General features: G+C 55.9%; 3 protein-coding genes across 4 annotated transcripts; all 3 read right to left on the bottom strand.

The window, feature by feature from the left end:
- Positions 1-4,221: 4,221 nt before the first annotated feature.
- On the bottom strand, positions 4,222-7,623 carry LOC127556696 (platelet glycoprotein VI-like). The gene is made up of 5 exons (XM_051990030.1): positions 7,434-7,623; positions 7,054-7,086; positions 6,581-6,859; positions 4,524-4,811; positions 4,222-4,417 (listed from the first exon to the last, which is right to left on the bottom strand). Exons 1-5 carry the CDS (start codon positions 7,540-7,542, stop codon positions 4,248-4,250), a joined length of 879 nt encoding a protein of 292 aa, XP_051845990.1. The 5' UTR covers positions 7,543-7,623; the 3' UTR covers positions 4,222-4,247.
- A 9,068-nt stretch (positions 7,624-16,691) lies between these two features.
- Positions 16,692-18,232, bottom strand: LOC127556695 (leukocyte-associated immunoglobulin-like receptor 2). Of its 2 annotated transcripts, none has more exons than XM_051990028.1 (3): positions 17,784-18,232; positions 16,879-17,172; positions 16,692-16,807 (listed from the first exon to the last, which is right to left on the bottom strand). In XM_051990028.1, the coding sequence occupies exons 1-3, from the start codon at positions 18,070-18,072 to the stop codon at positions 16,755-16,757; spliced, it is 636 nt and encodes a 211-aa protein (XP_051845988.1). In that variant the 5' UTR covers positions 18,073-18,232; the 3' UTR covers positions 16,692-16,754. The 2 variants fall into 2 exon arrangements, with proteins under 2 accessions (XP_051845988.1, XP_051845989.1); XM_051990029.1 differs by having other exon boundaries at positions 16,895-17,172.
- Positions 18,233-19,976: 1,744 nt separating this feature from the next.
- On the bottom strand, positions 19,977-21,705 carry LOC127556692 (platelet glycoprotein VI-like). Its single transcript, XM_051990023.1, has 5 exons — positions 21,613-21,705; positions 21,448-21,474; positions 20,905-21,201; positions 20,315-20,608; positions 19,977-20,148 (listed from the first exon to the last, which is right to left on the bottom strand). The coding sequence occupies exons 1-5, from the start codon at positions 21,644-21,646 to the stop codon at positions 20,063-20,065; spliced, it is 738 nt and encodes a 245-aa protein (XP_051845983.1). The 5' UTR covers positions 21,647-21,705; the 3' UTR covers positions 19,977-20,062.
- Between the last annotated feature and the right edge of the window lie 1,297 nt (positions 21,706-23,002).

The raw sequence follows: 23,002 nt of genomic DNA, 5'->3' as shown, positions 1-23,002 counted from the left end.
TAGCGTAAGTTCCTTTAGGCGAGGGGCTAGCTTCTTTCTTGCCTGTGTTTGCATCTCCAGCACTTAGTTCAGTGCCTGGCACATTAATAAATACTTGCTTTATTTTTCCTTCCCTCCTTCCTCCTTTTCTTTCTCTGTTCCTCTTTCCTTCTCTCTCTTTCTCCTTCTCCTTCTCCCCCTCCCTCCATCTCTTCCTTTTTTCCTTCCTTCCCTTTGTGAAGTTTAGATAGAAGCATCCCTGGGACAAATCTCTTTTCTATTGTGTGTTCTGTGGGTTCTTGCCCAGGATAAATGACTCCTTTTTGTACGTGAATACAAGGGTGAAGATTTATCCCAGATCTCTGAGAAACAACCATTGAGGGATGGCTTATTCCCCTGTGATTTAGTCTTCTTTACTAGGTCTGGAGCCCGGACACTTTTGTTCCATGTAGCTCCGAGACGACCAGGATAAGGAATCAAAAGCGTCCTTCTTCACTTTGTAGGAATGGGTGTGATGTCCAAGGGACCGGGGCCATGATAATTTACTGGATGAGTTGTCTGGAATATCTGAAGGTCTGTATGTGCAGAATGGGGGTTTGTTGTCTGCCGATTCATGAAAGATAAAGAGCTTCAGAGGTAGCATTCTAGCCTCCAAGTCATGTTTTCTAGGTATTCAGTGTAGTTCAGCCGTACTGATTTTGTCTTATTCTTCATGACCCCATTTGAGGATTTCTTGGCAGATACTGGAGTCAGCTCATTTTACAGATGAGGAAACTGAGCCAAACTGGGCGAAGTGACTTGCCAGGGTTCCAGGGCTAGTAAATGTCTGAAGCTAGATTTCAACTCATAGAGATGAATCTTCCTGACAGGCCCAGAGCTCTGTGTATTGCATCTGCTAGCTTCCTAGGTATTCAGCAGATGCTAATATTTTACAGCCTTCAGTAACATACGGCACAGTTTCTACTGTTGTGATTTTTGCTGGCAAAGATCTCCTCCTCATTTGCCATCATAAACCGATTTCCACCAACAAACCCTCCAGATGACCATTATTTGATGCTTCTTTGTCGACCTGTCAGGCTGAATTCCTGCATTCTTCCGAGGAGGGCCTTTTGATTCCACTCTTGAGTTTTAGTTATTTTAGAGGCTCTATCTGGAGTCAGCTCATCATCAAGCATTTGGTAAGCACCTCCTGTGTTCGAGGCACTGCTAGTTCTGGGATACAGAGAAGGCCAAAAGACAGCTCCTGCTCTTGAGGATCTAATGATGATAAATGTCTGAAGTTTTTGATCTTGTCACATGCTCTAAGAATACCTGCATCTCCTTTTCTTTCTTTCTTTAGATGCCTTAGAATGGTGACTTATTGTTGTATAGGATTTTGTTAGGATACTTTCCAAACATGTCACATACATTTTTCAGTTCTAAAAGTATACAGTACATCTGGTATTACATGGATATCAATTGCTTTTGATGGGTTGTATCCACTCAGCTTTGATTTCAAGATAACAGTAAGCCTGTTAACATCTTCACTTTTCATCTTTTCCTTGATATCTTTTAAATTATTATTATTATTATTTGATGAGGCAATTGTCCAGAGTCACACAGCTAGGAAGTCTTACTTGTCTGAGGTTGGATTTGAACTCAGGTCCTCTTGAGGTGCTCTAACCACTGTACCATCAAGCTACCACCTTCTTGATATCTTTATATTCGGTGAATCTTGCCTAGAGGTGGCCAAGGTATTTGTAGGTATCATTTTCATCCATTTGATCTCTGTGATCTCCAGCTGGGTTCAAGTTAATAGGTATTTTATAGTGTCTATAATTTACAAAGAATTTCTCTTTCTGTTTATCTCTGCCGGATTTTGTTAATTTGTGTGGTTATACTGTATGTTTCACAACTTTACTGAAGTGGTTAATTGCTTTGATTAATTTTTAGTAGACTTTTTAGGGTTCTCTAGCCACAAAAATTATAATTTTCTTTTCTTTTTGTGTTTATTCCATTACTTTGTTATTTTTGTCTTATTGCTATAGTTAACATTTCTAGTACAATACTGAATAAGAACGGTGACAATGGGCATCCTTGTTTCGTTCCTGATGTTATTGACAATCCTTCTGCCTTATCTTATTCAGAGATGATAGTTGTTCTTGGTTTTAGATAAATGCTACTTATCATTTTAAAGGAACGCCCCATTTATTACCATACTTTCCCATCCATTCCATTCTTCTTTTTTGAAGTCGTCCAGACATAATACAATCACACCTGCCCCTTTCTTGATTAGGCTTCTTTTAAGATCTCTGGTGATGATAAAGTTCCAAGGAGTTACATCTATTATCTTTGTGTATTGAACAATTTAAACTTTGGTTAATCTCTTATGATTTCTCATTAACATTGAGGCTTTTTATACTTCTCTTGATTCCTGTAGTTATATGCCAAGTTTTCTATACAACTATGGAATCTTTATTAAGAATATTTCTATTTCCTTAAAGGTCTATTTTTCCTCTGTAGATTTGTACTAAATTTTGCTGAGTAGGTTATTCTTCACCATAATCCAAGATTCTCTGCCTTTCAGTTACTTTAGGGATATGGATACTAAATCTTATATGATCCTGACTTACACTTGAATTCCTTCTTTGTGATTGCATGCAGTCTTATCTTCTTGACTTGGGAGTTCTGGATCTTGGCTACAGTATTCCTGGGAGTTTTCATTCTGTAGTTTCTTTCAGGAGTCCTTTGTTGGATTCTTTGAATTTCTACTTTTCCCTCTAGTTCTAAGGGATCTGGGAAGCCGTCTTTTCTGATTTTAAAAAATATGATATTTAGACTTTTTTTTTTTGTCCTTAGCTTTCAGGTAGTTAATGGTTCTTAAATTATCTTTCTTCAGTCTGTTTTTCAGTTGTTATTTTTTCCTGTGAAATATTTCATATTTGCTTCTATTTTCCAGAATTTTGACTTTTATTATTTCTTGATGTGTTATGAAATCATCAGCTTCCAATGACCCATTCTAAGTTTCAAGCAGTTTTCTTCAGTATAAATTGTGTATCTCTTTTTCCAAGTTAGAAATTGTTTTTTCATATCTTTTCACCCATCATTCTTACTTCTTTCTCCATTTTCCACTCTAGCGCTCTCATTTCACTTTAAAAACCATTTTTGGCCAAAAACTGTACCAAAAAACAGACCCAACTCATGCTTTCATTTTTCTAGGATTTCTTGTTGGATTTGTATCCAAGCTGCATTTTTCCTTCAGGCTTTGTTTCTAGATGTTTTTGAGTCATCCTCTTGTGTGTTTGTGTCTTGAGCTCCCTAGAACCTCTTTATAGACTTTATAGTCTCTTTCTAAACTCTGGCCTTTAGATCCTATTAGATTGTGAGATTCTGAAGGCAGATTCTTTTGCTTCTTTTTGTGTCCCCAGAGTTTAGCTGTCCCGTAGGAGGCACTTAATAAATGTTGATTGATTGATAATTCGGCTCTGCTTACTTTTGTGTGTAGTTTGGTAAGGTCTAGCCCAGACTGGGGTCTTTCAGGCTTTCAGATGTAAAGTGCTGTGGTCCAGGGAAAGAGCGATCTCTTCACTGCCTTTCTCTTTTGGGTTTTCCAAGTTCTTGACCCAGGTTTGGGTCTGGCGCCTTGGGCTTAGTTGAGAATTCTTCGAGACTGTGAGAGCCTCTGGGGTGGCTCTGCAGGGACTCTCCTTTGGTTTGGGACTCCTGCCCTCAGTTACTCCATTGCACGCTTACGTGCTGGACTAAAGGCTAGAACTGCGTCGTTGCTGAGATCGGAGCCACCTGGCTGCATTTCTGGAATTTGTGAGCCCTCCTGCGTGTTCACACCCACAATGCTCCTGGCCCCCGTGATCACAATCTCCAGAGCCGCCCCGAACACCGTCCAGGGCTCCTTTTTGGGCTTGGCATTTTCTGCCCTATGTGCCGGGCATGTTGCTCCGGACCAGACCCACCCCCAAGGCTGCGGTCCCTTCTGTCCGCTCCCCAGGCTTCCCTGGCCCGGAAAAACGACTCGCTGCGGCCTTTGCCGCTCAGAAACTGGCCTGGCAGACTTTCTAGACTGTGGAGACGGAGGACAATGAGGAGCCGGACTGGGATTTCTCTCTCTCTGCCATCCTGACACCGTCTCCTTCTGGACAATACAGTTTGGGTGTAGAAGCTCTCCTCTCTGTCCTCCCCACGTCCCCAAGGGCCCTTTTCTCTGTCAGGCCCCCCTTTCCCCCAAACACAAGGAGCCACACCACATGCGATCAGCGATTTATTGTAGGTTCCTAATGAGGTTGGGCTTGGGAATCAGGGAGCAGGGAACTCCATCTGTCTGTCTCCACGGGAACAGCTCTGGGTCCCCCAGGCTTCAGCACTGCACCTAAGCCCCTCAGCATGGCCAAGGCCAGGACCACATGGAGAAGAACGGCTTTACGGCACCCAGGAGGGAGGCCCCCTGTGGGAACAGAGCGGAGGGGATGTGAAGCATGAGGGCTGCGACCCCTCTGCCGCCCAGAATCCTCCAGGGCCGGAGGCAAGTCCCCATTCCCGGGGCCACTTACCGCCACTCAGCACCAGGCTGTCAGTGGCAGCCGACCACCGATGGGGCTCACTGCTCACGTAGCCCTTGCATGTGTAATTCCCATTTATTTCCTCTGTTTCGTTGTGGAGAGGGACAACGGCCTCGTTCCCGTCTTGGGGCTTGAGAGTCCGGAATCCACGCTCCGGCGTGCTGTGGTACAGGACGAACTTGTCCAGGCCCCCGCTGGAGTTACAGTGGAAGGTGACGTTCTCCCCGGGGGGCACCGAGAGTCCGGGAGTCTCCCACAGGAAGGGTTCTTCATAGAGGTCTGTAAGGAGAGACGGAGGAGATCAAAGGGAGCCGGTCTCCTCCTTCCTGGCTCCTACTTCTGGGCTCTGAGAGGCAGAGGGTCAGCTGAGGGTTGATCCTGTCCCCCGGTTCTAGGAGGTATAGCTACTGCAAGATCCACCTTCCTCCTTCCCCTTCTCCTAGGGGCTGATGGTCCCTATGTCCCTTGAAACTGAACTGATGCTGAGGGAGACGAGCAGGGTCAGGAGATCATTCTATACTACAACAATACTATGTGATGAGCAATTCTGATCGGCCCCCTCACAATGAGATGAAGCAAATCAGTTCCAATGGAGCAGGAATGAACTGAACCAGCCACACGCAGGCAAAGAACTCTGGGAGATGACTCCGAACCACTACATAGAATTCCCAGTCCCTCTATGTTTGTCCGCCTGCATTTTGGACTTCCTTCACAGGCTGATTGGACACTATTGCAGAGTCCGATTCTTGTTGGGCAGCAAGTGTACATGTTGTATTTGTATACATATATACGTGTTAGGACATGTATACATATGTTGGATTTAACATATACTTTAACCGATTTAGCACGTATGGGACTGCCTGCCCTCTGGGGGAGGGGATGGGGGGAAGGCGGGGAGAAGTTGGAAGAGAACATTTTGCAAGGGTCAGTGCTGAAAAATTACCCATGCATATGTCTTGTCAAGAAAAAGCTCCAATTAAAAAAAGAAAAAGAAAGTCTCAGCCTGACTCGGAAGGGGCTTGAGCCGGTTTGAGGAGGAACGGGCCGGGCCAGGAGCAGCCAGGGATGGCGGTCTGAAGACGTCAGCTTGTGCTCAGCCGGTCCCAGGCCCTCTCTGAATCTAAACACTGCCGGGGTCTCGTGCAGCACGAATAGTCCTTGTTCTATAGCTTGGGAGGCAAGTCAGCGAGGAGGCCGGAGAAGAGCACTGTGGGGGGAGAACGGGAAGCTTTCCCTCTGGACGGCCGGCAGTGCTTAAATGCCACGGGGCTGCGGTGTCAGGGGCCACCCCAAGCACGGCCGAGGCCCCTGGAAGCGGCAGGCGGAGGAGACCCCGGTGGCTTCTGCGGGTCACCGAGCCCACTCAGGGATGGTGGACCCCTGCGGGAAGCTGGGAAGGTGAGGTCCCAGTCCCACGGAGTTGGGAGCCTACTTTGCTACGCTTCGGTCCGCACGTCTCACTTGACAGACGGGGAAACTGAGTCTCAGAGGAAAGAAGGGGCTTGGCCAAAGTCACGTGGCTCCTGTCACAGTAGGGACTGAGGATAACGAGGCTGTCTTTAAATTTCACCGCCAGCCACGTGTATGTAATGCACAGGCAACGTGACCTGTTTAAGGGAGAAACGTCACGGCCCTTATGTTTCCCGGGCGCTTTAATCTCCTAAATGGAGTTCAAGGAGAGCTCCAAATTCCAGGGGAGACCAGAACTTCTCTGAGCCTCCGTGGGCTGGAATGAGCCGCCCAGAAAGCCCGGCCCAACTCCTTTGATCGCCACTAATTTTTTTTCTTACTGACCTCAATTATTGGACTCAATAGCGTATGGACGGAGTCTGAGAGCGGGGACGAGCCCCGGCCTTAGTCACCTCTGCGGCCCAGAAGCCCGAGGCGCGGGGATGTGGGCGGTTCTGTGGGGGTCCACGTGGGGGGAGGGGTAGGCCGGCGGGGCCCAGGTGGGGTCCGGCCTCCCTGAGGGGCCCCTCGTGCCCCCTCCCGCATCTCCCCCCGCTATTTCCCCCCAGTCCGCCCCTCCCTCGCCGCCCCCCCCTCACCGGCCACCGGCACATCCCGCGGCACGCTGAGCTTGGACCAGAAGGCGTGGAAGTCGTACTGGCAGCGGTAGCGGCCGCCCAGCCTGGCCTGGGGGTGGCGCAGGTGGGGGGTCATGCTCTCCCAGCACGAGTCCTCCAGGCTCAGGGCCTCCCGCAGAGCCTCCTTGTAGAAGCGGTAGCTGAACGGGTCGGACGCCCCCCGGCAGCGCAGCAGCAGCGTCGCCCCCAGCGGCACCGGGTAGCTGGGCTCCACCTCCAAGCGGGGCGCCGGCAGCTCGTCTGCGGGGGAGGGAGCCCGGAGGTCCAGGGGGACCCGGCGCCCCGCGAGCGCCCCCGCCCCCCGCAGCCCAGAGCCCGCCCCCGGGGCCGCCGGCGGGAGAGGGAGGGGGGAGATGGGATGGGGGGAGAGGAGGGAGGGAGAGGAGGGAGGGAAAGTGGAACGGGGGAGGAGGAGAAGGGGGGGAAAGACTCACAGGACTCTTGCAGCGCTTGGATCACGGAGAAGCCTGTCAGAAAGTCCCCCCCCCACCCGTGAGAGACTGCTCCCCTGGACCCCATTCTTCCTGCCTCCCTCCCTGGGGGCTCCGGCTGCTCTTTCTCTCCCCCCTCCCCTCTTTCTGCCCCTCCTCGCTTCCCTCCTTGGGGCCTCCCCATGGAGACTGGCCTCCAGCCTCCCTCCTCCACTTTCCCGCGCCCCAGCTCAGGACAGAACCCCAGGACTATTCCCTTTCTTCCCCTCCCTTACACTCCAGTCCCACCCCAGGACAGAACCCCAGACTCCTCCCCCTCTCTACCCCCTCCCGTCTCTGCCCCCCAGGACTCCTCGCTCCCACCCCTCCCCCACCGCACTCACTCAGGAAGAGCTGGGCGGTCAGCGCGGGGCGCATGGTCCTGAGCAGCCCCTGCAGACAGGCAGGGAGCACGTGGGAGCTGCGGCGGGAGGGGGGGAGTGGCCCTGCCATTGGCTCATCCTCCCCCACGTGACCCTTCCTGGGACCCGAGGGCGGGAAGTGACGCCCCAGGCCGCGTGTGAGTCCTACAGTAAGAGTAGGGACGCTCGGAGCCTGGCTTCTGCCCGGAGGCGGCGCCAGCTGGGGGCAGTCTCTGGGGCCGCAGGACCTCCGCTCTGTCTTGGGGAGAGGCTTGGGGGGACGGCTCGGCCCCCCTCCCCCTGTGCCAGGCCCCGGCCTCAGGGAGCTGCCAGTCTAATGGGGAAACATCTGGCAAAGCCATGGGAGACGTCTGGGAGGGGAGCACCAGCCTCGGGGGAGGAGGAGGAGGAGCCTCCAAAGAGAATGCATTTAGTCAGGAGATGGAGCGCGGCCATTGTCACTGGGAGCCTGGAAAGCCCGAGGTCCGAGGCTTTGAGGCAGTCAGGTGGCGCAGTGGTTAGGATACTCCACCCGGAGTCGGGGAGACCCAAGTTCAAATCCAGCCTCTAACAAGCTGTGGGACCCTGGGCGGGTCACCTAACGTCTGTCTGCCTTGGTTTCCCCACCTGTAAAGTGGGATAACAATAGCTGGGAGGGGTCTGTGGGAACCACTTGCGGTACCACGTGGAGCACTTTCCAACCTCACAGCCCCAAGTGACCTATCCCCTTGGAACGATCCCCGAGGTGATGGGACCAAACAGAAGTTCTGGGGGCGGGGGACGGCCTCAGAGCAAGGGGGTAGCAAGGGCCGACTGACGGCTGAGCGGGGGGAGGGGAGGGCGGGAGGGGGACAGGCTTGTGGCCAGCAGCCCCCCTCCCAGTTATTGTTTACAGTGCTCCAGAAACAACGAGAGTGCGTCCTGAAAGTGCCGGGATGAGGGCAGAGCCGGGGCCCACCCCCTCCCGCAATGGGCGGGACTCGGCAGCCACGGAGTCGGGAGGTGAGGGGCCCCGAGGTGGCTCCCGGGCAGGGGTCCCGATCCTGCCCCCTGACGGGCAGCACTGGAGGGAGCGGGTGGACAGGCTCCGCGACCAGCAGCCCTTCTCGGAGAGCCCGGGGGTCTCCCTCTGGGCAGACGCGAGTTTCCCTGGGAGCAGGGGGGCCAGGAGCCCGAGCTGCTTTTCCTTTCTTCTGGAGCCCGCGCTGTTTGTCCTTCCTTTCCCAAGGACGGAGGACTGCTGTGCGCTCTGGGTTAGCTCGGGTCCAGAGCCTTCGGCCCCGCCCCTCCAGAACCGCCGAGGCCGGGGGCAGGGCCAGCGGCAGGGCGCCTGGCAAGGGCCCGGGAGGCGGAAGGTGAAGCTGGCGACCCCCGCGTGCGGCGGCTCTGAGCCTCCTCCAGGCTGCGGGAACACAGTGCGCCCCCTCCATCGGGGCTGCGGGACCACAGGGCGCCCCCCTCCATCGGGGCTGCGGGACCACAGGGCGCCCCCTCCAGCCGGGCTGCGGGAACACAGGGCGCCCCCCTCCATCGGGGCTGCGGGACCACAGGGCGCCCCCTCCAGCCGGGCTGCGGGAACACAGGGCGCCCCCCTCCATCGGGGCTGCGGGACCACAGGGCGCCCCCTCCAGCCGGGCTGCGGGAACACAGGGCGCCCCCCTCCAGCGGGGCTGCGGGACCACAGGGCGCCCCCTCCAGCCGGGCTGCGGGAACACAGGGCGCCCCCCTCCAGCCGGCTGCGGGAATACAGGGCGCCCCCCTCCATCGGGGCTGCGGGAACACAGGGCGCCCCCCTCCAGCCGGGCTGCGGGAACACAGGGCGCCCCCCTCCAGCCCGGCTGCGGGAATACAGGGCGCCCCCCTCCATCGGGGCTGCGGGAACACAGGGCGCCCCCCTCCATCGGGGCTGCGGGACCACAGGGCGCCCCCTCCAGCCGGGCTGCGGGAATACAGGGCGCCCCCTCCATCGGGGCTGCGGGAACACAGGGCGCCCCCCTCCATCGGGGCTGCGGGACCACAGGGCGCCCCCTCCATCGGGGCTGCGGGAACACAGGGCGCCCCCCTCCATCGGGGCTGCGGGACACAGGGCGCCCCCCTCCAGCCGGGCTGCGGGAATACAGGGCGCCCCCCTCCATCGGGGCTGCGGGAACACAGGGCGCCCCCCTCCAGCCGTTCTACTGCAGGGGGGACTTTGTGGGGAGTGACACCCACTAACTGACCAGTCTGACGCCCCGGGGCTGCCCCCGAGCTGGCTCAGCCCATGTGCTGAGCTGGTTTCCGGGCATGGCTGCCGCACCTGCTGCAGCTTCTTGGAGCCACAGGTCAACGTTGGGGGACAGACGGACACCAAAGATGGATGAGCAGCCCTGAAAAGGCTCAGCCCCTCTCAGCCCAACAGGCAGTTTTCCAGAAAACCCCATTCCTTTCATCCAAAAAAAAAAAAAAAAAATGAGGGCAGCTAGGTGGCGCAGTGGATAGAGCACCACCTCTGAAATCAGGAGTTCAAATCTGGTCTCAGACACTTAACACCTCGCTGTGTGACCCCAATTGCCTCAGCAAAAAATAAAAAAAGAATAAGTTAAATGGCATCTTATTCCCAATGCCCATTTACAGCCCTTAAATAAAATGCTGCTTCTCTTCCAGGAATTCTAGTTAAACTTGTGCCCAAGCTGTGTCTTTCTTTGGGGTTCTGATTGTCAGTTTGTGTGGGGGGGTCACTCTTCCTCTGGATCTTGAGCTTCTCTCGCCCCAATAGCTTTTTCTCTTGTTTTCTCATCTTTCCAGCCTCCTTGGGGGGGGGGGGAGGCAGCAGCAAGAGCTCTGCTCTCCTTGCCTATGGAGCTCTCTGGCTTCTGTCACTTTCTGGGGAAGAAAAGCTCTGGGTCCAAAGCTCGTCCAGTGGAGTCTCTTCCGGCGGTGATGGAGCCGATTAGCGCTTGAATTCTGCAGGTGAGGTGGGAAAGGGCCGCAGTGGCAGGATGACCCGAGACACAAGCGCCGGCCCGCTGTTCTTTGGGCGCCTTTGGGGCGCTCTGGGGTAAATGAGGGGGCTCCATCATCCTGGTGAGCTCAGAGAGCTGGGCCAGTGAGTCTGCCCGTTAGGAGGAGTCTGGGCCCCTCTGGTCCCATGGGTGTCAGTTGGGCAGAGTTCCGAACCTAAGGCCCCAGAGCCGGGAGCTGCAGATTCTGAGTCCGCTCGCTTAGTCTCGGGAAGGTAGCCGAAGGTCGTCCACTCTTGCTTTTGCTTGTCACGCTGACCGAGCCCAGCGCGGCAGCTCCCCCTGCCTGGAAAGGCCCCCAGATGTTTCCCTGCCTCTGCTGCCTTGTCCCACAGGAGCCGGTGACCACCCTATGGCGGCTTAGTCACTGACGTGGTAGCCCGGGCCATTTCCGCCTGTCCCCCCTAAGGAGTCCCCGGTCCCCGGTGGGGGGATAGTCCTCGTGTCCGTCCTGCCCACGCCGATTTTGGCCTGTGGTCTCATAGTCCGGCCAATGGCATAGAGCTGTTCTCCAATAACTCTTCTCTAGCCCCGGAAAAATGGAAGGGGGAGGTGGCTCGGGCTGTGAGGAAGATCCAGGTCCGTTGCATGATCGGGAACCGTGGACGCTTTAAGAACGCGCCCTTGGCTCAGAGTTCTGCCTCAGTTTCTTTTCTTGTCGCTGGGATCATTTCAATCCCCCTGAAGTCCGACCTAGAGTGTGGGAGACAGCTCCTCTCTGGGAACTTAGCTTGAGACAGGCTAAGCCTCCAAAGCCTTTTGAGATCACGTGTATTAAAAGTAAAATTTTTAAATAAAAACAAAGTCTTTTGAGATGCCCACACGCCCAGTCTGGAATCCCAGAATTTTCAGGTCCCCCCGAGCCCCGACGTGGGGATACACGGGGAGACAAAATGCCAGCTGGGCTATGGGCAAACAAGTGGACATAAAGCAGGGGGGCCGAGGCTGGATTTCCCAGGGGCCCCAGCACTGGGAGCGCATCTTTCTTCTTCCAGCCTCTGGTCTTAGTCCCCAGAGCCGAAGTCCAGCTGGGAAGCAGAGCTTGGCCCCCTAGCAGAACCACCTTGGAGCCCGTTTCTCTTCCCCTGGATGTGTCAGCCTCGGCCGAGCCGGGGGGGGGGGGGGGAGGGCAGCGTCGGATTCCTCGGGTCCCTACACGGCCCTTGGGGATGCCGTGGGGATTTCTCAGCCACGCTCACAGTCCCCAGGTTTGTCCCTAGAACCCAAGGCCCCTCCTTGGGCTGCCTCTCCATCCCTTCTTGCTCCTTCCCTGAACTCCAGGTCACTGAGGTAGATGGAGGGAGGGGGCCAGGGAACCTGGCTCTGAGTTGGAATTCCAGGCTGAAAGCCCATGACTGCAGGGTGGGAGGAACAAAATGGGGGGAGGGGGTGCTGATGTCTGGTACATAGTAGGTGCTTAATAAATAACCTTGCCCCTTCCCTCTCCATGGGATTCTGGCTAGCCTTGCCCTCTCCAATGGGGTCCACCTCCCCAACAGTCACTGCTATATGGGACCACCAGGGGATGATATGGTATAATCCCAGCTCAGTCCCTGGTCTAGGAATCTTGGGCAAATCTAAATCTGTCAATTTCCCAATCTGTGAAATGGGGCTAATAATTCAACAAAGATTAAACTGAACAACAGAGGCGACACTTGCCTTGCTTGTTGATTATTCTTTTTTCAATGAACAAAATCCACGTTCCTTCTCTTCTAATTTATCCTAATTCCCATTTTTAAAAAATCTCTGTAACAAATAGTGATGACTCTCTCTCTCTCTCTCTTTCTCTTTGTCTCTCTCTCTCTCTTTTTCTGTCTCTGTCTTTCACACACACATACACTGAGTCCATCCCGCTCTCTGCATGGAATGGGCAACACGTTCCATCCTCCAGAACCGTGGCTGGTCGTTGCCACTCTCAGAATTCCAAGTGTTTTAACATATTTTTGATGATAAAACTGTTTTATAAAAATTGTTCTGCACAAAGCTATGCGAGGATCAATGTCGAAACATTATCCATGAATATGTTTTGAATGTAAAAAGCTTTAATAATAATAATAATAATAATAAAGAACCATACATGGTTAACCTATAGTAGATCACTTGCTCTCTAGGTGACGAGGTAGGAGGAAGGGAGTGAGAAAAATCTGGAACATAAGATTTTGCAAGGATGAATGTTGAAATAAAAATAAAATAAAATAAAATAAAAACAATGATATTGTATATTAAAAAAAGGATGAATGTTGAAAATTGTCTGCAAGCATTTCAAAAATAAAAAGCCAGTATTAAAAAATAAAATACAGCCAATAAATAAATAAATAAATAGTTCTGGAACCAATGAAAGCAATAAATATTGTAAAGATAATCAGTCGTGAGAGAGTTCACCTCTGATCGATACAATAATTCACCCCCAACTCCAAAGTACTCGGGACGTTAATGCTGTCCGTCTCCCATCTTGAGCGGATGAAGCAGACCTTTTCCTGTCTTTCTTTTCCTTGCACGAACATGGCTAGTATAGATTATGGTTTGCATGATTTCATGTGTGTGGTGGGCATGTATTTCTTACCTTTCCAATGGGTTGGGAGGAAGTGGAGAGAAGGAAAAAAATTAATAGAATAAAATGTCAAACGAGTTTAAAGAATTGTCTTCCTGGTTCTTTCCACTTCACTCAGGATCAGATTTCTCCAAAACCGTTTCCGTGACTTTTTACAACCCAGCGATATTTCATCACATTCACGTATCATAATTTGCTCAGATATTGCCCAATGGATGGATCCTGCCTCAGTTTCCAATTTTTTTTCTCCCATGACAGAAAAAGAAATGCTATAAATATTTTCCTTTGATCTCTTTGGGGTGTGGGAGCAGGTGCAGATCTACCGTCATGCACAGTTTAATAACTTTTAGGCCACGATTGCCAGTTCCTTTCCTGAATGGATAGACCAGTTCACAGCTCCTCATTGTGTCTCCTTTCTCATAGCCCCTTCAGTATTTGTCTTTTGGGGGATCAGCTTTGCCAATAAGTGAGGTGGAACTTCAGAGTTGTTTTAATTTCCTCTAATGATGAGTGATTTGGAAGTTTTCATATGGCTTTTAATACCTTAAAACGTTCTTTTTCTGACAATGTCTTTTTACATCCATTGACCATTCGTTGCTCTTATTCTGATAAATTTGAATTGGTTCCCTATAGATCTTAGAAATGTGACTTTCTATAGAAGAGAAGATATAGTGGGGGAGGGAGTGGTCAGTAGCAAAACTCTTTTGAGGAGGGTCAGGGTGAAAGGAGAGAAAGAATAAATGAGGAAATTTAGTTAGCAAGAGTCATTGGAAAAAAGAATTGTAAAGCGAGTTTCTCTAATGAAGGGCTTATTTCTCAAACAGAGAGAATTGAATCAAATTTATAAAAACTAAGAGTCATTCCCTAATTGATAAATGATCAAAAGACACGATTTACACCACAAGGGCCATAAATTCATGCATATCCTTTGATCTAACAGTAGTAGGAATGAATTCCAAAAAGGATTTTAAAAAAAGAGAGAAAGAGTTATATGTAAAAATATATTTATAGTAACTCTTCTCAGGGCAAAGAATTGGAAATTGAGGAGATGTCTATCATTTGGGGAATGGCTGAATAAATTGTGGTGTGTGATTATAATGGAATATTATCATTCTATGGGAAATGATGAGCAGGATGCTCTCAGAAAACCTGGAAAGTCCTCCACAAACCCAAGTAAAGTAAAACGTATTATACGTGAAGTAATGGCAATGTTGTGGGATGAAAAATGCTATCCATACCAGAGAAAGAACTGAGTGTCTGGATACAGGTTGAAGTTTTTTTTTTTTTTGGGGGGGGGGGGGATCTATGTTTTCTTCTATAACATGACTCATGAAAATGTTTTTTCATGAACTTCACATTGCCTTTTTAATGGGGGTGGGGGTGGGAAAGAAGGGGAAGAATCTGAAACTCAAAGTTTCAAAAATAAATGTAAAAAAATTGTTTTACATGTAACTGGGGAAAATAAAAATATTAAATGTTAAAAAGAGACCTTCTTCCAAGAAACTTGCTGCTAAGGTTTTTCATCTCATTTCCCTGCTTCTTCCAATTTTTGCTTCATTGGTTTGGTTTCTACAAAAAATGATTTAATTTTATGGAAGTGAAATGGTTTATTTTACCATTTGTGGTCTTCCCTGGATGGTTGTGAAAATGGAAGTAAACTGTTTTTAGAACCCTAAGTTGCCATAAAAAGGCCAGCTCCGGTATTTGTTCCTCATTCTGTCCCCAGCTAGAAGGAGTTGAGCTTTAAGTCCCTACCTTTTATGCCTCGGGTTTTGCCCGCCAGGGTCACTCGCCTCATCTTCAGCGGGCTGATGGAGAGCGCCCGCTCCTGGGTCCCTGCGGGTGGGCCAGGTGGGAGCTTCGTGTCCGGTGCGGGAGGGAGAGCTCCGGTTGCTCCCGTGTGAGTCTGGGGGACCCAGCTCTACGGATCTGCTTGTACGAGAGGCCCTGTGCCCAGGTCCCGCTGTCCCTGGGTCTGCTCCTTCCCCAGCCAGAGGACGCCACCTGGGGGGAAAGGCTGCACCCACTGCGGGTCTTTGTCCCACGAAGGGGCACCATTGGGACAGGGCTATTACTTGCCTCCTTTCGCTGTGAGAAACTGTTAAACGTGGTTCCTGGTTGGCAAGGATTAGTGAAAATGAGAAACTCCCGGAGGCTGGTTCTCTGCCCTCCCCCATATCTCCGTGTGTCCGGGGCCTCTCCAGCAGGAGCTGTTGTCTGCCTCTCACCTGAGAGAAATGGTTAGTTCTCTCGTAGTAAGTCAGTTCCTAAGCTCAAAAAGTGATCAAACTGTGCATCCCCTTTGATCCAGCAGTGCTACCACTGGGCTTATCCCCCAAAGAGATACTGAAGAAGGGAAAGGGACCTGGATGGGCCAGAATGTTTGTGGCCCCGTTTGTAGTGGCCAGAAGCTGGAAACTGAGGGGATGCCCATCAACTGGAGAATAGATTGGGGTGTATGAATATTATTGTTCTGTAAGGAACGACCAGCAGGAGGATTTCAGAGAGGCCTGGAGAGACTGACAGGAACTGGGGCTGAGGGAAACGAGCAGGGCCAGGAGATCATTGTACCCGGCAACAACAATTCTATATGATGACCAATCCTGGTGGCCCTGGCCCTCCTCAGCAAGGAGAGGAACCAAATCATTCCAGTGGAGCAGGAATGAACTGAAGCAGCTACACCCGGGGAAAGAACTCTGGGAGATGACCAGGAATCACTACATAGAATTCCCACTCCCTCTATTTTTGCCCGCCTGCATTTTGGATTTCCTTCACAGGCTAATTGGACCATATTTCAGAGTCCGATTCTTTTTGTGCGGCAAAATATCTGTTTGGACATGTGTGCTTATTGTGTATCTGATTTATACTTTAAATATTTAACATGTATGGGTCATCCTGCCATCTGGGGGAGGGGGTGGGGGGAAGGAGGGGAAAATTTGGAACAAAAGGTTTGGCGATTGTCAGTGCTGTGACATTACCTGTGCATACGAAGTAATAAGTCAGTTCCAGTTTTAGGGACCCTCGTCCCATTCCCCTGACAGAAGCCCAGTGTCTCAAGGCCAGGGCTGGAGGAGGAGAGGGCACCATTCTCATTCTGGCTATTGCTAAACCGAGACCCGACTTTAATCTAAAATGAACTTCTGCCCAGCGTTCGGGGCAGTGCAGTTGTCTCCGACGTCCACATCAGAACTGGGGTTGCCCAGGACGGGCTGGGCAGCGGGTGCCCTCCCTCTTGGGCCTAGCCAGCACCGGCGGAGAGGGGGGGAGGCCCACGGGCAGCTGGCAGAAAGGCGAGGCTCCGAGATGCGAGCCATGGAGGGAGTGGGGAAGAAGAGGCCCCCAGCTTGCCCCCTCCTTTGTCAAGGGGTTTCCCTCTGGGGCTGGAACGGGTGCCCTCTCCCTGGCCGGGGGTTTCCGAGCTGGGAGAGGAAACGCGCCACACAGAAAGGGGAGCTTTGTTCCGAAGGAGACCGTACGAGCCCTTCTCTGTCCCAGACAGACACAGACCGACGGCCCTGACCAGTGCGAGGACAGCTGGATTCTGGGAGGAGAAGGTGCTTCCCTCCTTCTTCGTTCTCCCGGAGCCCCCAGACCCACAAAGGAGCTCTCTGCCCTTCCCAGACCCTTCACATGGAAGCCACAGAGAAGATACAATCAGCTTTTTATTCTCCTTTCCATGGGGGTGGGGATCCGGGGGGGGGGGCTCCCCCGGCGGCCCGGCCTAGGCCAGCAGCCGTCCCAGGGCAGCCACGGTCAGGGCCGCGGGATCAGACGACGTCCAGGAGGAGGCGGGCAGCGGGGGGCACCTACGAAGACGGAGGAGAGTGTGAGGGGCCCGGGCGCGGGGCTCGGGGGCTCCCCGGGCCCGGCCACTCACCGGCAGTGATCAGCACCTTGTTGCTGAGGCCGGTCAGGTGATAGGGGTTGCGGGAGTGGTAGGCCAGGCACTGGTACTCGCCCAGCAGGCGCCGGTGCATCTCCCGGAAGTAGAACTGGGCCTCGTGCGCCGAGATGTTCAGGGGCTCGATGAAGGGCTTGTTGGCCTCGATGGCCCCGTGGTACAGGTAGTACCTGTCCAGGTTCAGGCTGGAGTTGCAGTGGAAGTACAGGGTTTGCCGCGGGCTGACGAAGCCGGGGGGAAAGACCCACAGGAAGGGGCTCTCCAGGACGTCTGCGGGAGGGAGCCGGGAGTCAGCCAGCCCCCGGGGTGTCTGGGATGCGGCAGCAGGGGAGAGGGCATGGAGGGGGGGGGAGAGGACCCTCGGAGCGGGCGGCCTCCCCGGGGAGGCGAAGAAGACAACGCCCAAAACCGGGTGGGGGGAGCTGAGAGGTCAGCAGAGGGACTTGGGGATGATTTGGCCCGTTAGACAGATGGGGAAACTGAGGCTCAGGAAGGCTAAGGGGATGTGCCCGAAGTACAGGGCTAGCGGGTCTGTGCCAGCGATGTCTCCGCGGGCCTCCAGGAAGACAAATTATTTGGGGGCTCTCCTTTCCCTCTGCCCATTGCTTCATCTGGGGAGCTCCGGCCCTGTCCTGGTCCCCGCCCCGGGCTCCGGGGCGTTCTCCTCCCAATGGACAATCCGCACTCGGCTCATCTGACCGAAGAAAGGCTCCGAGGCGGAGCAGGGGGAGAAGGCCTTCCCGGCGGAGGAAGCCCCCAACCCCAGCCACCTCTCAGCATGTGGGGGGCCTCCCCCCCGGCCTCCCGAGCTGGCCGGCGGGACCAGGGCAGAGGCATCTCCGAAGGGCGCCAGGCGGCCCCCGAGCACGCCCCCCACTCACTTCTTATAATGAGCGGGACCTTGTCACTGTTCTTGGAGTAGAGCTCCCCGAACTTGTAGACGCACAGGTAGGGCCCCGCCTGCTCCGCCACCAGGTCGGTCAAGTTGAACGTGGCTCCGCGGCCGCCCCACAGGGCTTCCAGATTGATCACGGTCCGCAGGCGGCCGTGGATCTCTCGGACCAGGCGGTACCTCTCGGAGCCGTAGGCGCCCACGCACAGGTACGACACCATGCCCCCCAGCTTGACCGGAAAGCCGGGTTCCAAGGAAAGCTTGGGGGGCGGCAGCATCTCTGCGAAGGGACCGGCCAGAGTCCGGCTGGGGCTGCCCGGAGCGCCCCCGCCCGCCACCCCTCCCCTTCCCGCCCGGGGGTCTCCCGGGACTAGTGAGGGACAGGTTGGGGGAGGGGCACTTACGTAATTGTACGTCTTCGAATCCACTGGAGACCACTTGCAGTCCTGCAAGAAATAGGCCTGCCCCGCCCAGACCCCCTTAAGGGGCAGCCCGACCCCCGCCGCCCAGACTGGACACCCCCATTCCCCCCCAGACCCGCCCCCTCCGTGCCCCGGGCCCTGAGCCCAACTCCCAGGCCGGCCCCACCCCCGCTCCCGCCCCCAGCCTACCCTTTGCTCTGCCCCTCTCTCTCCCGGCCCCGCCCCCTTCTCCCCCCTCCCTCCAGCCCTTGCCCTTGTCCCTCGATCCCCGCGCCCCAAGACTCAGGGGGGAGGGTGGGGCGGGCTCAATCACCGAGACAAAGCACGAAGGGCTGAGGGAAGCACATGGTGCCCAGCCAGGGTCACGAGCCCGAGGGGAGCGTGTGGAACTGGAGGAGGATCCTCAGCTGCTCTGCTATTGGCCCGAGCGGCCCCACGTGATCCAGGCGGACCTGAGTTCAAGTGCTCTCAAAGGGGCGGAGACTCGCGGAGGGCGGGGCCGCGGCTCCTTTCTCTCCGGCCAGTGGGGAGGACTGCCTCCCCGAGGATCGCCAAGAGGGGGAGGGGTGACTTCAAGTGTAGACCCAGATGTACTCAGTCCAGAGGCACCGCCCGGGCTTGGGGAGCCACGCCCCCTGCCGGCTCTGACCAAGGCCCGGCCGGACCCAGTGTCCACGTGCCCCCGCCCTGTCTCCGGGGCGCCCCCGATGGGCACCGCTGCTCCGGCCTGACCGCGGTCCGCGCTCTCAGTCCGTGCCCATCCTCGTGCAATCAGGGCCGGTCTCATCCCCCACAAGGGGGCACGATTGCAAGCGGCACCGGAGCCCCCGCAAGGGGCTTCCCCAGCGGAACGCCGGCTTTTCTCCGAAGTGCCCAGTGTAAGGTCCCCGGCCCAGCCCCCTCCTGTGCTCCCCGGGGGTCGGTCCGACCCGCTTTGTTAAATACCAGTATGGCGACTGGTCCGTACGGGGGCCACGTGGGCAAACAACCGCAGCAGCTCCCGGCGGAGGGGCAAGGACCCGGGAAGGGGGCGGCCGCCCCCCAGCCGGGCAGCGGATCAACTGCCGCGTGCGAGTGATGGGACGTTCGGGTCCTATCGGGAACGCCGAGCAGGCAGCTCCCAGAAAAGCCCGGGCTTACAGGAAGGGCCGGCCCGGGAGAGCCTCCTTCCCGGGAACAGCAAGCCTGGGCCCGAGCCACGGCCCCGGGAGGCAGGACCATTCCTCAGAGGCGGGAGCGAAAATCGCAGCGCCAGGGAAGGAAGGAGGCTCCGTGGGGACGGACACGTGGCTTTCGTCTTTTTTCCTTTCTCGTTTGTTTTGTGGCTTTTTTTCTCCCGTGGAAATGTGCTCAAAATGCACTTACGTACAACCTGCGGCAGCTTGCTCATGGTCTTGGGGAGGGGCAGGGAAGGGAAGGAGGGCACATGGGGACTCAGAATCGTGCAGAAACGAACCCGAACTTGCCCCTTTCCGTGCCCTGGCTACACGGAGGGGGAAACCAAGCCCGCGGGCACCCGCAGTGACCCGATGTCGGGGCCCAGCCTGCTTGGAGGTATTGCCCTAGGACGCTGCTGGCTCACCGTGTGCCCACCCACGGAGGCCGCCTGCACCCCGAAGGCTAGGAAAGGGTCCGAGGGCCGGGAGGTCAGTGCCCAGCTTCGAGCCACCCGGAGGACAGCCCCGGGGGAAGGGCCCGGCAGGGGAAGCAGAGGCCGCTAGGCGGGTGGGGGCTCCCGGACACACAGACCACTCACTGGGCACCTTTGGGGGCACTTTATTCAGCGGGGTGGGGGGCGTGGGGAAGACGTCCAGCTCCATCCTAGTGCCCGCCCGGCGGGGCAGCCCTACATCCAGCGGCTCTGCAGGAGAAGCAGCGCCAGGAACACGCGGCTGACGTGGGTCCCGCGAGCAGCCCTGGGAGCCGAGGCCCCTGTGGGAAGGGAGAGGGGTGTGGGGACGGGCGCCCCCGGCCCTCTCTCCGGCGTCCCCCCCTGTCCCTCCGGCTCCCCGCCCCTCCTCCTGCCTGGCACCCCGGTCTCCCCCCACGTATTCCCTGCCCGCCCCTCCCCCCCTCCCGGCCGGCGCCGCCTCCTTACGCTGCTCCCCCACGGTGAGGGTCACCAAGTTGCTAGGGAGGGACCACAGGCGCTGGTGGGTGCCGTTGTTGCCGTAGCACGCGTACTGCCCGGACTGGCTGGGCTTCAGGTTGCTCAGGGTCTCCTCGAGCTGCAGGTCCACGGCGGACGTCACGTAGCCCCGGAAGTCCGTCACCCCCTTGATCAGGTTCCAGATGATTAGGCGTTCGCCGCCCGTAGTGCACTTGACGCTCACCGAGCCGCCCTCCTTGACCTTGGTGGGGGTCATGACCAGGTGCGGGCTGCTGTAGAAACCTGAGGGACCGGGAGCCCGTCAGCCACGGCCCGCGCCTCCCCCCCCCCAACCCCCAGGCCTTCGAGGCTGGGGCTGTAGGTAGGGTGGGCGGGGCACGTGGGGGGGGGGCGGGCCTCCTGGGCGGGAGGGGGAGCTCTCAGAACTGGCCAGGTCCGCGTGTGTGCGGAGGGGGCCGGGGTCTCCACTTCTCTCAGCCCTCGAGAACCCTGCAGCAGAGGGGCTTGTGGGGGAGCAGGGGGCAGACTGGGGGATGGGCTCATGGCGGGGGTGGGAAGCGGGGAGGGGAGGCGCTCACCTGAGATTATCAGGTCCATGTAGGAGCTCGGGAAGGACCAGAATTCGCTGAGCCGGTACTGGCAGTAGTACCTGGCGGCATGCTCGGGCCTGATGGCCGGGTGGTACATGTGGACCTCGTGCCCGGGGTAAATGGACGGGATCTCATCGCCCGCGATTCCCTCCTCTAAAAAGTCCAATCGGATCAGGCGGAAGTAGTCGGCGATCATGGGCGTGTAGCAGCTGATGGTGACGGGGCTGCCCACCGGGAGGATGTTGTGGGGCCGGATCCTCATTTCGGGGCTGGGGACCTTGAAATCTGCAGAGGCCGCGGGAGCCGTGGAGGGGGGCACGCGGCCCTGCCCCGCTCCTCCCCCAGGGGGTCCCTCCTGGACCCTCCCCTCCGTCTTAGTCCCTTTCCCCCTCTTCCTTTCCTCTTCCCAGGCCTTTCCTCCCCCCTCCCTCTCAGGACATCCCCTCTCCTCCCTCCCTTCTCCTCTCCGGGCAGGGCCCGCACCAGCTACACAGCTGGCACCCAATGCGTGCAGACTGGGAGGGCACTCACATACAGCCTGGATCCTGGCGCTCAGCCCTGGGAGAGAGGCGGCAGACACCATGAGGGCCGCCCCCCCTTCCTTTCCCTTCCCTCCCCCCTCCCTCCTCTTCTCTCCCCTCCCCTCCTCCTTTCCTCCCTCCCCCTGCCCCTCAAACCGCGGGCGCAGACCCTCACCAAGCCAGAGCAGGAGCAGAAGTCTGGGCTCCATGCTGCCTCCGGGATGCTCTGGGCACGAGGTTGGAGGGCGAGGCCAGCTCCGCCCAATAGGGAGAGGTCAGGATCAGGTGGCTGGGCCGGAACCTTGAGGTGGGGTGACCCCGCCCCCTCCCTGGGCCCCCAGCTCCCCGTGCCAGAATGCGCCCCGCTCCCATTGGTCGGGTCAGGCCCGTGGGATACACTGTAACCCATGGGATCTCACGTGGTGACGTCATGTGGGTCCTCTGGGAGAGGGAAGGACTCTAGAACTCGGCCTGGGGCTCTCTGCTGGCCGCCTGGCGCGGGGGAGGGGCCCTAGGCGAGGGCGAGGGGGAGCCCCCCCTGGACGCTCTGGTGCCGCGGGGGCTCCCGGCCGGCGCGCGGAGTTCTGGTGGGGGAAGGGGGCAGCAGGTGCTTGCTGGGCCCCGAGCCACTGGGGAGCCACGGAGGAGCTTAACTTTGCCCCCCCACAGCAGGGCCCGGGGGCCCTGAGCTTCTGTCGCCTGGCAGAGCCCGCTCAATGAAGCAGGAGGGGGTAGGGTGGGGGGGTCACGGCCCGGGAGGGAGCTGGGGGCGGCCGCCCGCACCAGGTAAGGGCCAAGGGCAGGTGGCCCGGTGTGGGGGGGTTGGGAGCCTTTTTCAGCCAGGGCCTCCCACAGGCTCAGTGGGGCTGAGGCAACGGCCGTCCCGGGATTCTGGCTGGGGGGGAAGGGGGGAGGGGCCCCTCTGGGTTTCTGGCCAAAGCAGAAGTACTTGATGTCTCCATTCACTCTGAGCCAATCTGGACCCAAGACCACAAGGCCTGGGACCCCTTCCTGGCCAACCCAGGGGAGCCAGAGAGATTTGGGGTTAAGGTAACGGAGCCTGGGAGCCCCGGGATGGCTGGTGGGGGGGGGAGCTGAGCCCTTGGGGCCCAAGAGACCTGCCCCCAACAGGCAAGCACAGCCACAGGGGTGCAGTTCCTAACTGAAGACGCTGTCACCCTGGGTGTGGCTGGGGGAGATCCCCCGGGGCTCTGGGAACTTCCCTCCAGAGCATTGTGGGGTCTGTCTTCTATGGTATTCTACGTTATTTTCCCCCTTTTGTTTTGTTTTTTCCTTTCTCATGTTTTTTTCCTTATGTTCTGATTTTTCTTTCACAATATGACACGTGGAAATGTTTAAAATGATGGCCCAGCTATAACCCAGATTGCTTGCTATCTTGGAAAGGGGACGGCTAAGGGAGGGATAGGGGAAAAGCTTGGAACCCTGTCTTACAGAAATGAATGTTGAAAGCCGTCTTCACGTGTGATGGAAAAGTAAATACTATTGAATTAAATAAGAAACAAGAATTTAGATGTATATATGCTTAGTAGTCACATTAATTCATT

Source organism: Antechinus flavipes, chromosome 3 (genome assembly GCF_016432865.1).
Source record: "Antechinus flavipes isolate AdamAnt ecotype Samford, QLD, Australia chromosome 3, AdamAnt_v2, whole genome shotgun sequence".
Taxonomy (NCBI): domain Eukaryota; kingdom Metazoa; phylum Chordata; class Mammalia; order Dasyuromorphia; family Dasyuridae; genus Antechinus; species Antechinus flavipes.
This window is presented reverse-complemented; position numbering and strand designations above follow the sequence as displayed.